We start from the raw sequence: 14,488 nt of genomic DNA on the forward strand, positions 1-14,488 counted from the left end.
AGAACTGGACAGAACAGTAGACTGGTTCCAAATAGGAAAAGGAGTACATCAAGGCTGTATATTGTCACCCTGCTTATTTAACTTCTGTGCAGAGTACATCATGAAAAACGCTGGGCTGGAAGAAGCACAAGCTGGAATCAAGATTTCTGAGAGAAATATCAATAACCTCAGATATGCAGATGACACCACCCTTATGGCAGAAAGTGAAGAGGAACTAAAGAGCCTCTTGATGAAAGTGAAAAAGGACAGTGAAAAATTTGGTTTAAAGCTCAACATTCAGAAAACTAAGATCATGGCATCTAGTCCCATCACTTCACGGGAAATAGATGGGGAAACAGTGGAAACAGTGTCAGACTTTATTTTGGGGGACTCCAAAATCACTGCAGATGCTGATTGCAGCCATGAAATTAAAAGACGCTTCTCCTTGGAAGGAAAGTTATGACCAACCGAGATGGCATATTCAAAAGCAGACATTACTTTTCCAACAAAGGTCCATCTAGTCAAGACTATGGATTTTCCAGTGGTCATGTATGGATGTGAGAGTTGGACTGTGAAGAAAGCTGAGCACCAAAGGACTGATGCCTTTGAACTGTGGTGTTGGAGAAGATTCTTGAGAGTCCCTTGGACTGCAAGGAGATCCAACCAGTCCATTCTAAAGGAGATCAGTCCTGGGTGTTCTTTGGAAGGAATGATGCTAAAGCTGAAACTCCAGTACTTTGGCCACCTCATGTGAAGAGTTGACTCATTGGAAAAGACTTTGATGCTGGGAGGGATCGGGGACAGGAGGAGAGGGGGACAACAGAGGATGAGATGGCTGGATGGCATCACCGACTTGATGGACATGAGTTTGGGTGAACTCCAGGTATTGGTGATGGACAGGGAGACCTGGCGTGCTGCAATTCATGGGGTCACAAGGAGTCGGACATGACTGAGTGACTGAACTGAACTGAATATTCATATCTGAATTAGAAGTGTATTCTGAAAAATCATCTTCTGATACACTATTATATATGTTGCACAGACAACAGAGAAAGTATCTGCATAAAATTTACTGGAAAATTCTTATTTACTCAAAATTTCACAATGTGTCATTTTTGAAAATTTTATGGTAATAAACTTGCAGTTATAACATACACAAAGTTGGAAGAAAAATCCAACAGAGCAAAATGTGAATGATCATGACAATCTTACGTTGTATAATGAACCCTTGATCAATTTTAAACTCTAACAACTTCACATGGTAATGTTAATTGTATCACTCTCAAAAAATGTATTAATACATCTCCGGTCAATAATGTTCAGGTAAGAAAAGATGAATTAATATATCTCTAGTCAATAATGTGTTAAGGACCTTTCTGCCTTTTATCATGTAAAACAAATGGACTCAAGTATCTATGCAATGACCAATCAGTAAATGTATGTCCTAGCCCAATTTCTGACAGAGCTGATAGGATCTGTTCTTTGACTTTGAAAAATGAAGAGTGATTTCCTGTCTCATTTTGTAAGGCCAGTGTCATCTTGATATCAGGACCAGTCAGTGATATCATAAAAAAGAAAAAAGCTCCAAATCAGTATCACTTATGAATATAGTTGCAAAAATCTTCAACAAACACCAGCAAACCAAAATCAGCAGCATATAAAAAGGATTATAATTTGTCCCAGGAATACAGAGTTGGTTCAACAAAGGAAAATCAGTCAATGTAATATACCCAATTGATAGAATAAAGGGGTAGGGAGAACACATGACCACCTGAATAGATGCAGAAAAAGCATTTGACAAAATTCAACATTCTTTTTTTTTATGATTTCTTTTTTTTTATTTAAATTTTATTTTTTTACTTTACAATACTGTATTGGTTTTGCCATACATTGACATGAATCCACCACAGGTGTACATGAGTTCCCAACCCTGAACCCCCCTCCCACCTCCCTCCCCATAACATCTCTCTGGGTCATCCCAGTGCACCAGCCCCAAGCATCCTGTATCCTGTATCAAACCCTAGACTAGCGATTCGTTTCTTACATGATAGTATACATGTTTCAATGCCATTCTCCCAAATCATCCCACCCTCTCCCTCTCCCTCTGAGTCCAAAAGTCTGCTCTATACATCTGTGTCTCTTTTGCTGTCTTGCATACAGGGTTATCATTACCATCTTTCTAAATTCCATGTATATGTGTTAGTATCCTGTATTGGTGTTTTTCTTTCTGGCTTACTTCACTCTGTATAATCAGCTCCAGTTTCATCCACCTCATTAGAACTGATTCAAATGTATTCTTTTTAAGGGCTGAGTAATACTCCATTGTGTATATGTACCACAGCTTTCTTATCCATTCATCTGCTGATGGACATCTAGGTTGCTTCCATGTCCTGGCTATTATAAACAGTGCTGCGATGAACACTGGGGTACACGTGTCTCTTTCAATTCTGGTTTCCTCGGTGTGTATGCCCAGCAGTGGGATTTCTGGGTCATAAGGCAGTTCTATTTGCAATTTTTTAAGGAATCTCCACACTGTTCTCCATAGTGGCTGTACTAGTTTGCATTCCCACCAACAGTGTAAGAGGGTTCCCTTTTCTCCACACCCTTTCAAGCATTTATTGCTTGTGGACTTTTGGATCACAGCCATTCTGACTGGTGTGAAATGGTACCTCATTGTGGTCTTGATTTGTATTTCTCTGATAATGAGTGATGTTGAGCATCTTTTCATGTGTTTGTTAGCCATCCATATGTCTTCTTTGGAGAAATGTCTATTTAGTTCTTTGGCCCATTTTTTGATTGGGTCATTTATTTTTCTGGAATTGAGCTGCATAAGTTGCTTGTATATTTTTGAGATGAGTTGTTTGTCAGTTGCTTCATTTGCTATTATTTTCTCCCATTCAGAAGTCTGTCTTTTCACCTTGCTTATAGTTTCTTTTGTTGTGCAGAAGCTTTTAATTTTAATTAGATCCCATTTGTTTATTTTTGCTTTTATTTCCAGTATTCTGGGAGGTGGATCACAGAGGATAAAAATACTCAATATACTAGGAGCAGAAGGGAGCCTCTGCAACTTGATCAAGGTTTCTATGAAAAACCCACAACTAACTTCATACTTATTGAAAGACTGGAAGCTTTTCCTCCTAAGAGGAAATTAGACAAGGATGCCTACTCTAATCGCTTTTATTCAACATTATACTGGAGGAGTCAAGCCAGAGCAGTTGAGCAGGAAAAAGTAGTAAAAGGCATCCAGATAGGAAGGTAAGAAGTAACACTGTATTTGTAGATATGATTTTGTAGCTACAGAAACCCCAAAAGAATCCACCTAAAATCAAGAGGTAAATGAGTTCAGAAATTTTTCAGAATAAAGATCAATATACAAAATCAGCTTTGTAGTGGCAATGAACAATCTGAAAATGAAATTAAGAAAACTATTCCAATTGTAATGGCACCAAAAAGGGTAAGATTCCTGGGAATGAATTTGACAAAAGAAAGATGCTCGGACTTGTACACTGAAAACTATAAAACATCATTGAAAGACATTAGAGAAGACATAAATGAATGGAAAGACTTCCTGTATCCATGACTTGGAAGACCTACTGTTTTGGGTTTGTTTGTTTTTTCTGTGCTGGATGTCTGCTGCAGGTTTTCTCTAGCTGTGGCTACTCTCTGGTTACAGTGCACAGGCATCTAATTGCAATGGATTCCCTTGTGGCAGAGCACAGGCTCTAGGGTGCTCAAACTGTGGTGCACAGGCTTAGCTGCCCTGTGGTATGTGGAGTCTCCAGGAATCGAACCTGTGTCCATTGGCAGGTGGAGTCTTAACCACTGCACTGGACCACCAGGGAAGTCCTTACTATTGTTAAACACAGCAGTATTCCCCCCAATATTTACAAAACCAGCACAACTCCTATCAAAATCACAGCTGCCCTTTTTTTGTAGAAATTAACAAGCAGAACTTAAAATTCACATGGAAATGTAACAGCCCCAAATGGCCAAATACAATCTCAAAAAGGAAGAGAACTGGAGGATTCACACTTCCCAATATCAGAACTTACCACAAGCCTACAGTATTTAAGACAGTGTGATACAAGCAGATGGATAGACATAAAAATCAATGGAATAGAATTGAGAGTTCAGAAATAAACCAATACATTTATGGTCAATTGATTTTCAACAAGGGTGCCAAGACATTCAATAGGAAAAGAATAGTCTATTCAACAAATGGTGCTGTAGATTGGTTCAAGGTGGTGGAGCAGAAGGACATGTGCTCATCTCCTCCTGCAAAAAGCACCAGAATCACAACTGGCTGTTGAACAACCATCTACAGGAGGATGCAGGAACCCACCAAAAAGAGATACCCCATGTCCAAAGACAAAGGAGAAGCTGTAACAAGATGGTAAGGAGAGCTGCAGTCACCATAAAATCAAATCCCATCCTCATGGGGTGAGTGACTCACAAACTGGAGGACAGTAATACCAAAAAAGTTCTCCTACTGTTGTGAAGGTTCTGAGACCTATGTCAGGCTTCCCAGCCTGGGTATCTGGCAAAGGGACTAGGAATCCCCACAGAAACTGACTTTGAAGGCCAGTGGAATTTGATTACAGAACTTCCACAGAACTGGGGGGAACAGAGACTCCACTCTTGGAGGGTACAAACAAAATCTTATGTGTGCCAAGACCCAGGGGAAAGGAACAGTCACCTCATAGAAGACTACCTGCTTAGTGCTGGAGGGTCTCCGTGGCCTTGGCCACGGCTCGCTGCAGGGATAGGGGCACTGGGAGCAGCAGTCCAAAGAGGTGTCCCTTGGCACATGAGCCATCTTGGAGTTCACCATTAACCCTAGCTTATAGACTCCAGGATGGGGTCACCTCAGTCCAAAAAACTGCCAGGGAGGGAGTACAGCCTCACCCATCAGCAGACAATCAGACTAAAGTTTTACTGAGCACAGCCCTGCCCACCAGAGCAAGACCTAGTTTTTCCCACCTCTAGTCCCTCCCATCAGGAAGCCTATACAAGCCTCTTAACCTCATCCACCAGAGGACAGACAGAATAAGCAAGAACTACAATCCCACAGCCACCAAAACGAAAACCACATCACAGAAAGTTAATCAAAATGAAAAGGCAGAGGTTATGTCCCAGATGAAGGGACAAGATAAAAGCCCAGAAAAACAACTAAATGAAATGGAGACAGGCAATCTTCTCGAAAAAGAATTCAGAATGATAGCTTAGACGATCCACAGTCTCAGAAAAAGAATGGAAAAGATCCAAGAAATGTTTACCAAAGACCAACAAGAACTACAGAATAAACAAACAGAGATGAACAATACACTAGAAGGATCAACAGAATAACGGAGCAGAAGAATGGATAAGTGACCTGGAAGACTGAATGGTGGAAATCACTGCCACAAAGCAGAACATAGAGGAAAAAAATGAAGACAGCCTAAGAGACCTCTAGGACAACATTAAATGCACCAACGTTAGCATTATAGAAGTCCCAGAAGGAGAAGACAGAAGACTCGAGAAAATATTTGAGGAGCTAATAGCTGAAAACTTCCCTAACACCGAAAAGGAAATAGTCAACCAAGTGCAGGAAGCACAGAGAGTCCCAGGAAGGATAAACCCAAGGAGGAACATACTGAGACACACAGTAATCAAATTGACAAAAATTAAAGACAAAATATTAAAAGCAACAAGGGAAAAACAACAAATAGCATACAAGAGAACTCACATAAGGTTATCAGCTGATTTCTCAACAGAAATCTATGCCAGAAGGGAATGGCACAATGTATTTAAAGTGATGAAAGGGAAGAACCTACAACCAAGAAGACTCATTCAGATTTGATGGAAAAATCAGAAGCTTAACAGACAAGCAAAAGTTAAGAGAATTCAGCACCACCAAACCAGCTTTTCAACTAATGCAAAAGAACTTCTCTAGGCAAGAAACACAAGAAAAGGAAAAGACCTACAAAAAAACAAAACAATTAAGAAAATGGTAATAGGATCATACATATTGATAATGACCTTAACTGTAAATGGATTAAATGTGCCAACCACAGGACATAGACTTGTTGGATGGATGAAAACATATGCATGTCATAAGCACTTCCAGTTACCACATCACTCTACTTAATCCCCTAAATTGTATGTAATTATTTTATATTGTTAGGTTAGTCATGTTTCCATTATGGCTTTCAACTGTAATTATCTTTTGTCTGGATATTGACTGTGAAAACTAATAATCATCTTTTACTGTTGTGATTATGTAACTGTTATTCACTTAGTACCATTAAATCATGATTGGTCAAAAAAATAATAATAATAGAACCCTATATCACCAAAATTACCATGAAATAGAAAAACCTGTAATCACTTTTTAAAATCCAGATGCACATTACTTGGAATTTTTTGAAAAATACAAATACCCAGGTATTGTTTTTTCTCCAGAGCTCTGGATGTGACTCCAATGAACAGCTATCTTTAAAAACAACTGGATTATATGATGATCTTTTACTTTTATCTAGTTTGTTTCATTTCTCTATTTCATATTCAGTATTGCCATTTCATTTAGTTTATGTTTTCCAATTTCTCCTCTGTTCTTTCATAATACCTAGTATAGTAAGAAAGCTTTTGTGTGTGTGTGTATATGTGTATATATATGTATATATATAGTATATATAATATATACATTTTAAGAAACTTAGGATCCTATTTTTGCCTAGCTAAAAATTTTATGACATTTTGGTTTCACTTGTTTGACTAAGTATGAGTAGAATGCCAGATTTCTAATTTATATTCACTCAAAACTTTGATAGAGTTCCACTTAGTATTACTGATAAAAGTCTAGAAAGCTTATTATCTTGGTGATTTTTTTTAATGTGAATGAGGCTTGAAACTTCTAATCCAATTCTGAGAATATAAAAAAAATACTCTGTTGTAAAAAAAAATTAATATGTGATACAGGATTATTAATTACAGATTTTGTTCAAATTTCACCAAATTTTATGCTAGTGTCCATTATCTGTTTTCATAGCTTATTTAAAATTCCACATTGTATTTAGCTGCATTGAGCAGCTTCAGCTTCATGAAACAAATTCTGATAAATTCTTTTCATTTTTATTCTACTACAAATATTTTTCTAATTTTCCTTGTCATGGCTTCTTAGATACACCCATCACTTAAAAGTGGACATTTAATTTCTGAATAACATGGGATTTTGTTAAAGTATTTTTAATATTAACTTCTCATTTTGATACTAATTTCTCATTTAAATGTTTTCTTCTCTGCAATCGCCCTCTGGTTTTTTAGTCTTTTAACTTCATTGAAGCTTTCAATGGCTAAGTCAAAGGTCTCTCTTGGTAAATGTCACATTGCACTTGAAAATATGTGGGTTATTTTCGAGTATCTTTTGATTTTGATTTCCAGCATAATTCTACAGTGATAAGAGAACAGATTATATGATTTCAATACCTTTAGACCATGAAACTTTTGCACCTTGTTGTATGTCTCTGGATATGTTCCAGTGTCTCCTAGTTTATAGTCTATGGGAACTGGAATAGAATTTGTATCCTGCTGTTGTGTGAAAATTGTATAAATCTTAATCATGTTGAATTGGTTCATAAGGCTTTTCAGGTCTACTACATCCTTCTACTTTTCTGTGTTTTCATTCTATTAATTTTTGAGTGTTTGATATTGAAACTCCAATTAAAATCTTAATTTATCTACTTAAATAATTATAATATATAGAACTATATGTAACTTTGTATTTTCCAAGTCTCTTGTAAATGTGTTGCCTTACTCCCATAATTTGAAAAAGTGGGGAGAATAAATGGTCCTGGGATAACTAGATACCCACACACAAAAGAATGAAATCGGTCATCATATATAACTTTGTGCTCAACTTGCTAATATTTACTCATGTGCAAAGTATTTTTCTTTCCTTGGAAATGAAAATAAGTCAAAGGATGTTGACTGAATTATATTGATTTGATTATATTATTCTTACTATAGTCAAATAAAAGTTTTTAAAATAATAACTTAGAAGTCATATTGGGGGTTTTAACTATAAAAGTTTTTACAAAAGAAAAGAAAGAATGAAATTGGAGCCCTGCTTCACACCATACACAAAATAACTCAAAAATGAATCAAAAACCTAAATGTAACAACTAAAATAACCAAACTCTTAGAATTAAACATAAATATATATCTTCATGGCTTTGGACTAGACAGTGGTTTCTTAGGTATGACACCTAAAGCACAAGCAGCCAAAGAAAAACCTAGATAAACTGAACTTCATCAAAACTTAAAACTTCTGTGCTTCAAAGAACATTATCAAGAAAGTAAAGAGACAAATCACAGGAAGGAAATATTTGCAAATCTTTTATCTGAAAAGTTTGGTATTCAGCGTATATAAATAACTTTTACAACTCAATAATAAAAAGCCTACAAAATAAAAAGATCTGGGACTTTCCTGGTGGTTCAGTGGTTAAGAATCTACGTGCTACTGAGGTTCAAGAGGGAAGGGATATATGTATACCTATGGCTGATTCATGTTGATGAATGGCACAAACCAGCACAACATTGTAAAGCAATTATCCTCTGATTAAAATTTTTTTATATTTAAAAAAGAATCCACCTGCCAATGCAGAAGATGTGGGTTCAATCCCTGGTTCCAGGACGATTCCACATGCTGCAGGGCAACTAAGCCCATGCACCACAACTACAGGAGCCTATGCTTTCTAGGGCCTGTGTGCTGCAACTACTGAAGCTCACATGCCTAAAGCCTGTGCTTTGCAACATGAGAAGCCAGCACAATGAGAAGCCTGTGCATGCCAACAAAGAGTAGCTCCCACTTGCCTATACCTATATGTTCAGCAACAAAAACCCAACACAGGCATTCATTCACTCATTAATTAAAAATTTAAAAGATCTGCAAACACTTTTTCCCAGTATTTTTATCCTAACAGATCTTTCATAGAATAAAAGTTTTTAAATTTGATGAAGTCCAGTTTACCAATGTTTTTTTTTTTTTTGGTTGCTTTAGGGATCCTATCATACTTCTGGTGCCTCTGGATGTCCAGTTGCTCCAACACCATTTGCCAAAAGGCCATCCTTCTGCCACAGAAACTCTTTTGCATCCTTGTCAAAGTCAGCTGGCTATCTGATAAAGGATTTGTGTCTAGAATATATAAAAAACTCATACAACTCAAAAATAAAAAGAAAAATTACCCAACTAAAAAATTGGCAAAGAATCTGAAAAGACATTTCTCCAAAGAAGGTGTATGAATGGTCAATAAACACATTGTTAGTCATTAGGGCAATCCAGTTCAAACATAAAGTATCTCTTCATACCATCTAGACTGTATATAAATCAACAAGATATAATAACCTGAAGATACAGAGAGATTGGGGCCCTAATACACTGCTGATGGGAATGTGAATGGTTTGGCCACTTTGGAGAACAGTTTAGTAGTTCCTCAAAAACTTAAACACAGAGTTACCGTATGATCCAGCAATTCTACTCCTAACTGAAAACTCCAAGAGAATTGAAAACTCTAACAGATGCTTGTACACTTGTTTCGAACAACATTATTCACAATAGCCAAAAGGTAGAAACAACCCAAGTTGCTATCAACAGATGACTGGATAAACAAAGGTGGTATATTCAATATAACAGAATACCATCTTGCCATTAAAATGAGGTGTTGATTCATGCTGCAATATGGATGAGCCATGAAGGTATCATACTAAGTGAAAGGAGACAGACACAACAGACCACACATTGTATGAATGCCATTTCGTGATTCCAGTCCATTTTTAAATGACCAGAATAAACAAATACATTAAGCCAGGAAATTAATCAGTGGTTACCAGGGGAAAAAGGCAGAATGGATAGTGACTGCTTACTTGTTGTTGTTCAGTTACTAAGTAATGTTCAACTCTTTGCGACCCCATGAACTGCATGCAGCACACCAGGCTTCCCTGTCCTTCACTATCTCCTGGAGTTCGCTCAAACTCATGTCCATTAAGTTGGTGATGCTCTCCAACCATCTCATTCTCTGTTGCCCACTTCTCATGCTCTGAATCCTTCCCAGCACCAGGGTCTTTTGCAATGAGTCGGCTGTTCACATCAGGTGGCCAAAAGTATTGGAGTTTCAGCTACAGTATCAGTCCTTCCAATGAATATTCAGGGTTGATTTCCTTGAGGATTGACTGGTTTGACCTCCTTGCAGTCTGAGGGAATCTCAAGAGTCTTCTTCAGTACCACAATTTGAAAGCATCACTTCTTTGGTGCTCAACTTTCTCTATGGTCCAACTCTCACATCCATACATGACTACTGGAAAAACCATAGCTTTGACTAGACGGACCTTTGTCAGCAAAGTGATGTCTCTGCTTTTTAATATGCTGTCTAGGTTTGTCATAGCTTTCCTTCCAAGGAGCAAGCATCTTTTAATTTCCTAGCTGCAGTCACCACCTGCAGTGACTTTGGAGCCCAAAAAAATAAAGCCTCTCATTATTTACATTTTTTCCCATCTATTTGCTATGAAGTGATGGGACTAGATGACATGATCTTATTTTTTGAATGTTGAGTTTTAAGCCAGCTTTTTCACTTTCCTCTTTCACCCTCATCAAGAGGCTCTCTAGTTCCTCTTCACTTTCTGCCTTTGGAGTGCCATCATTATCTGTATATCTGAGGTGGTTGTTATTTCTCCCGGTAATCTTGACTCCAGCTTATAAGTCATCCAACCCAGCATTTCACATGATGTACTCTGCATGTAAGTTAAATAAGCAAGGTGACAATACACAGCCCTGATGTACTCCTTTCCCAATTTTGAAACAGTCTGTTGTTCCATGTCCGGTTCTAACTGTTGCTTCCTGACCTGCATACAGGTTTCTCAGGAGACAGGTATGGTGGTCTGGTATTCCCATCTCTTTAAGAAATTTCCACAGTTTGTTGTGATCTGCACAGTCAAAGGCTTTAGAATAGTCAATGAAGCAGGAATAGATGTTTTTCTGGAATTCCCTTGCTTTCTTTGGGATCCAGCAAATGTTGGCAATTTGATCTGTGGTTCCTCTGCCTTTTCTACACCCAGCTTATACATCTGGAATTTTTTAGTTCATGTACTGCTGAAGCCTCGCATGAAGGATTTTGAGCATAATATTGCTAGCATGTATGAGTGTGTTAGTCGCTCAGTTGTGTCCAACTCTTTGTGACTCCATGAACTGTAGTCCCAAGTTCCTCTGTCCATGGAGATCTCAAGGCAAGAATACTGGAGTGGGTAGCCATTTCCTTCTCCAGGGGATCTTCCCGACCCAGGTCTCCTGCAGTGCAGGAAGATTCTTTACCATCTGAGCCACCAGCTAGCATGTCAAATGAGCACAACTGTACAGTAATTTGAACATTCTTTGGCATTGCCCTTCTTTGGGATTGGAGTGAAAACTGACCTTTTCCAGTCCTGTGGCCACTGCTGAGTTTTCCAAATTTGCTGACATAAAATTAGATAGTGGTGATGGTTGCACAACTCTGTGAATATATTAAAAAAAAAAAAAAACTACTGAATTGCTTTCCTGGTGGCACAGACAGTAAAGAATCTACCTGCAATGCAGGAGACCCAGGTTCAATCCCTGTGTCAGGAAGATCCCCTAAGGAGGAATTGGCAACCCACTCCAGTATGTTGCCTGGAGAAGCCCATGGACAGAGGAGCCTTATGGGCTACAGTCCATGTGGTTGCAAAGACTCAGACACAACTGAAGTGACTTAGCATGCACTGAATTGTATGCTTTACAGGGTGAATATTATGGAGTATGAATTATATCTCCATTTTAAAAGAAGGAGTGAAAAAAAAACAATCTCGTTGAAATACTGCAGAATAAAGCTTATTTGCAAAGTACAGTCTGTAAATTTGTAAAATTAGTTTGACCCTTGAGGGAACTGCTAAGTAGTCAGATCTAAGCTTCTCTCATCATGACTGCCCTTGGCTTTTGGTCACCTTTAGCACTTAACATGTCAGAGTTTATCTTGTTCTTTTTTTTCAAGTTGACTATGGTTTTAGAATTTTTTTAAAAGAACATAATAGCCATTAATAGTAACTCCATTTGAAAAGGCTACAAATCTAATTTTGGATTCTGGGAAAATAACCAAATAAAAATGAATGACTCATCCATCATCTTGCCCTTTGGTAGGATCAGCACTGAATCTCTACAAGGCAGAGCCAGCAGTCCTCAATGTTTGTTTTTTTTTCCAGAAGGTTATGCCAGGAAGAAAGCTCGATGTTAAGGCCAGAGGACCTGTTCACACAGTGTAGGAGGTGGGAACATCATTCCCCCTTTACAGATGGGAAGCTGAAGCCCAAGACCAAAACTGCTAGTTTCTCATCTTTACCCACAGCTTGTTCTTAACCTTCCTCCAGAAAACAAAAATGGGCTTGAAAATAGTGTTCCCATCACTAAATTTAAATATGAATAAAAACTGGTATCGGTAGAATGCCTTCCTACCTCCTCAGGCCTGCCCCCAACCTGAGCTGATGACATGATGACAGTCTCAGGTGGAGGGAGGGAGAGGCACATAATGTCCTTACCCTGCAGATAAAGGAAGAGAGCTTGAGGGGCAACACGATGGCAGAAGTCACAGAGCTTGGGTGTCCCAGCCGAGGCCAGCCATCTGTCCTGCTCTCCTCCCTCCTCTCGTGCTGTCTCAGCAGTAATCCAAACTGATAAGACACTTATCCATTCTCCTCCTCCTGTGAAGATCTTGTTACACAAGGCCCTGAGAGTTCTGTGGAGAAGGGTGATGGAAGACCAACATTCATAGCACTGGCCACAGGGCACAAAGAGCCACATGTCCTGTCACAAAACCTAAGAATATTGGATTACATATTATAGGTTAAGAAATGGGTGATGGGGAGGCTGGTCAGCAGTCTGAACAAGAAATGGTGATGGCTTAACCAGGACCGCTGGAGATGGACAGGGAAGCAAGCAGGGAGGAGTTCAAGCTTTGGGCAAATCAAAGTGTTTACAGACCTGGATTCTCACCCAGGCCTGGCCACTCACCAACTGCATTGCCTCCAGGCAACATGGTTACTGCTCTGAGTTTCTGTTTCCCCATCTGTAAATTGAGTAAATGGGACGATACTTGGTGTCCCTTGGCCCTGGTAAGTGCTGAAGAAGAAGTGGTTGGAACCCAGCATCTGGGTTTGAATAAGGCTTCTTTCCAAGCAGTTGAGGCTAGCCACCTATCAGAGCAATCCTGGCCCCATCTGTACATTTTCCTAAGTTTAAATTCAGTGACTCCTGAATCACTTTTTATATGACAAAGACAGACACTGACAGGACAGTGTCAGAGTAAGGGACCCCAGGAACTACAAGCAGCATATTACCAAAGGCTGTGCTATGGTTTACAGATTCCACATTATGAAGAGCAGAAAAAGGAGAGCCCCAGCACCTGCCTCAGGATCCGAGGTCCTTTCAGGGGCTCTACTGCTAGTAGGCAGAGCATTTCCTACAAAAAGTCAGCTCCTTGGCACAGCACAAAAAATTATGTTCAGTCTATCTGATACGAAGAAACCTAAGTCAGACTCTTCTGATGGACTGAAGTAAAGGAACCTGCCTCTTGCTTTGTCTTCTCCCATCTGCCCTCAAATTCTGAGATATGTGCAGGAAGAGCAGGAGACTCTTCTTCAGAAGACCTTGCCCATTTGATCCTGTTTCTTTCAAAGACTTGTGGGATACTGAAAGTCCTTTCAAATGGCTGGGTCTCAGGGGTCTGCACTTTACATTGGCCTGGGCAATGACTTAGCAGATACTTTGCCTCATTTGCAAATCTGTCTTTCAGCTCTGTGCAGTGTGTCTAGAAGACTTCAAGCCTCGAGATGAGTTGGGGATTTGTCCATGTAAGCATGCCTTCCACAGAAAGTGAGTATTGGCATGGGATTATTTAAGAGGACCTGAGTTTGAGGTACATTGACCAACTCACCCATGGGCTTGGGGCAGTGGCAGACAAGCTTGATGACTTCATGATTAGTTTGTAATGTAGAAAGCTGAAAGCACCCTACTGAGTGGCATTTGTATTTGTGTGTGCATGTGTGTAAGAGACAAAGATACAGACAGACAGACATTAGGAGGGATCAGGGTAATGGAAACATGACTACCAAGGCAGGACTTAAGGCAGTCAGACAAGCCCATACCTCCTTGGAGACACAGGCTATAAAAAGCTATTTTACTGGAACTTTTCAGTAAGAATTTCCTTTCCTAAAAGTTTATTTTAATCAAAACCATAATTATTTTAAATCAAAATAAATAAGTCAGTGTAAGTAGTAGTGTAGGACCATATCTTCCCCCTTCCTACAGACATGTTTAATATCCCTCCCTCTCTTACAATTCTATGTTTTGTATGTGTACTAGAAAACCTATTCCTCCTCCTTCCCACCACCCTCCTCAGTGTACTTCATTCTTTAAGAAGTCATGGATGACTGAGGATATATGCTGACTGTAGCCTCTTGGAAAACTGGAGTCTCT

At 39.0% G+C, this 14,488-nt stretch overlaps 1 protein-coding gene across 4 annotated transcripts in view; it reads left to right on the forward strand.

Annotated features, from left to right (window-relative positions):
- The window catches only part of RNF24 (ring finger protein 24), a 130,461-nt gene that overhangs the window by 94,344 nt on the left and 21,629 nt on the right, over positions 1-14,488 (forward strand). For 2 of the 4 annotated variants that reach the window (XR_011248198.1, XM_069548064.1), the window contains exon 5: positions 13,806-13,885. Coding sequence is in view for 2 of the 4 variants with exons in the window: in XM_069548064.1 (XP_069404165.1) it covers positions 13,806-13,885 (80 nt within the window). In the remaining 2 variants the exon portion in view is untranslated. Of the gene's footprint in view, positions 1-2,977; positions 5,955-13,805; positions 13,886-14,488 lie in introns of those variants that run through there. The other 2 variants (XM_069548063.1, XM_069548062.1) reach the window with 2 other exon arrangements.

This window comes from Ovis canadensis, chromosome 13, assembly GCF_042477335.2.
Source record: "Ovis canadensis isolate MfBH-ARS-UI-01 breed Bighorn chromosome 13, ARS-UI_OviCan_v2, whole genome shotgun sequence".
Taxonomy (NCBI): domain Eukaryota; kingdom Metazoa; phylum Chordata; class Mammalia; order Artiodactyla; family Bovidae; genus Ovis; species Ovis canadensis.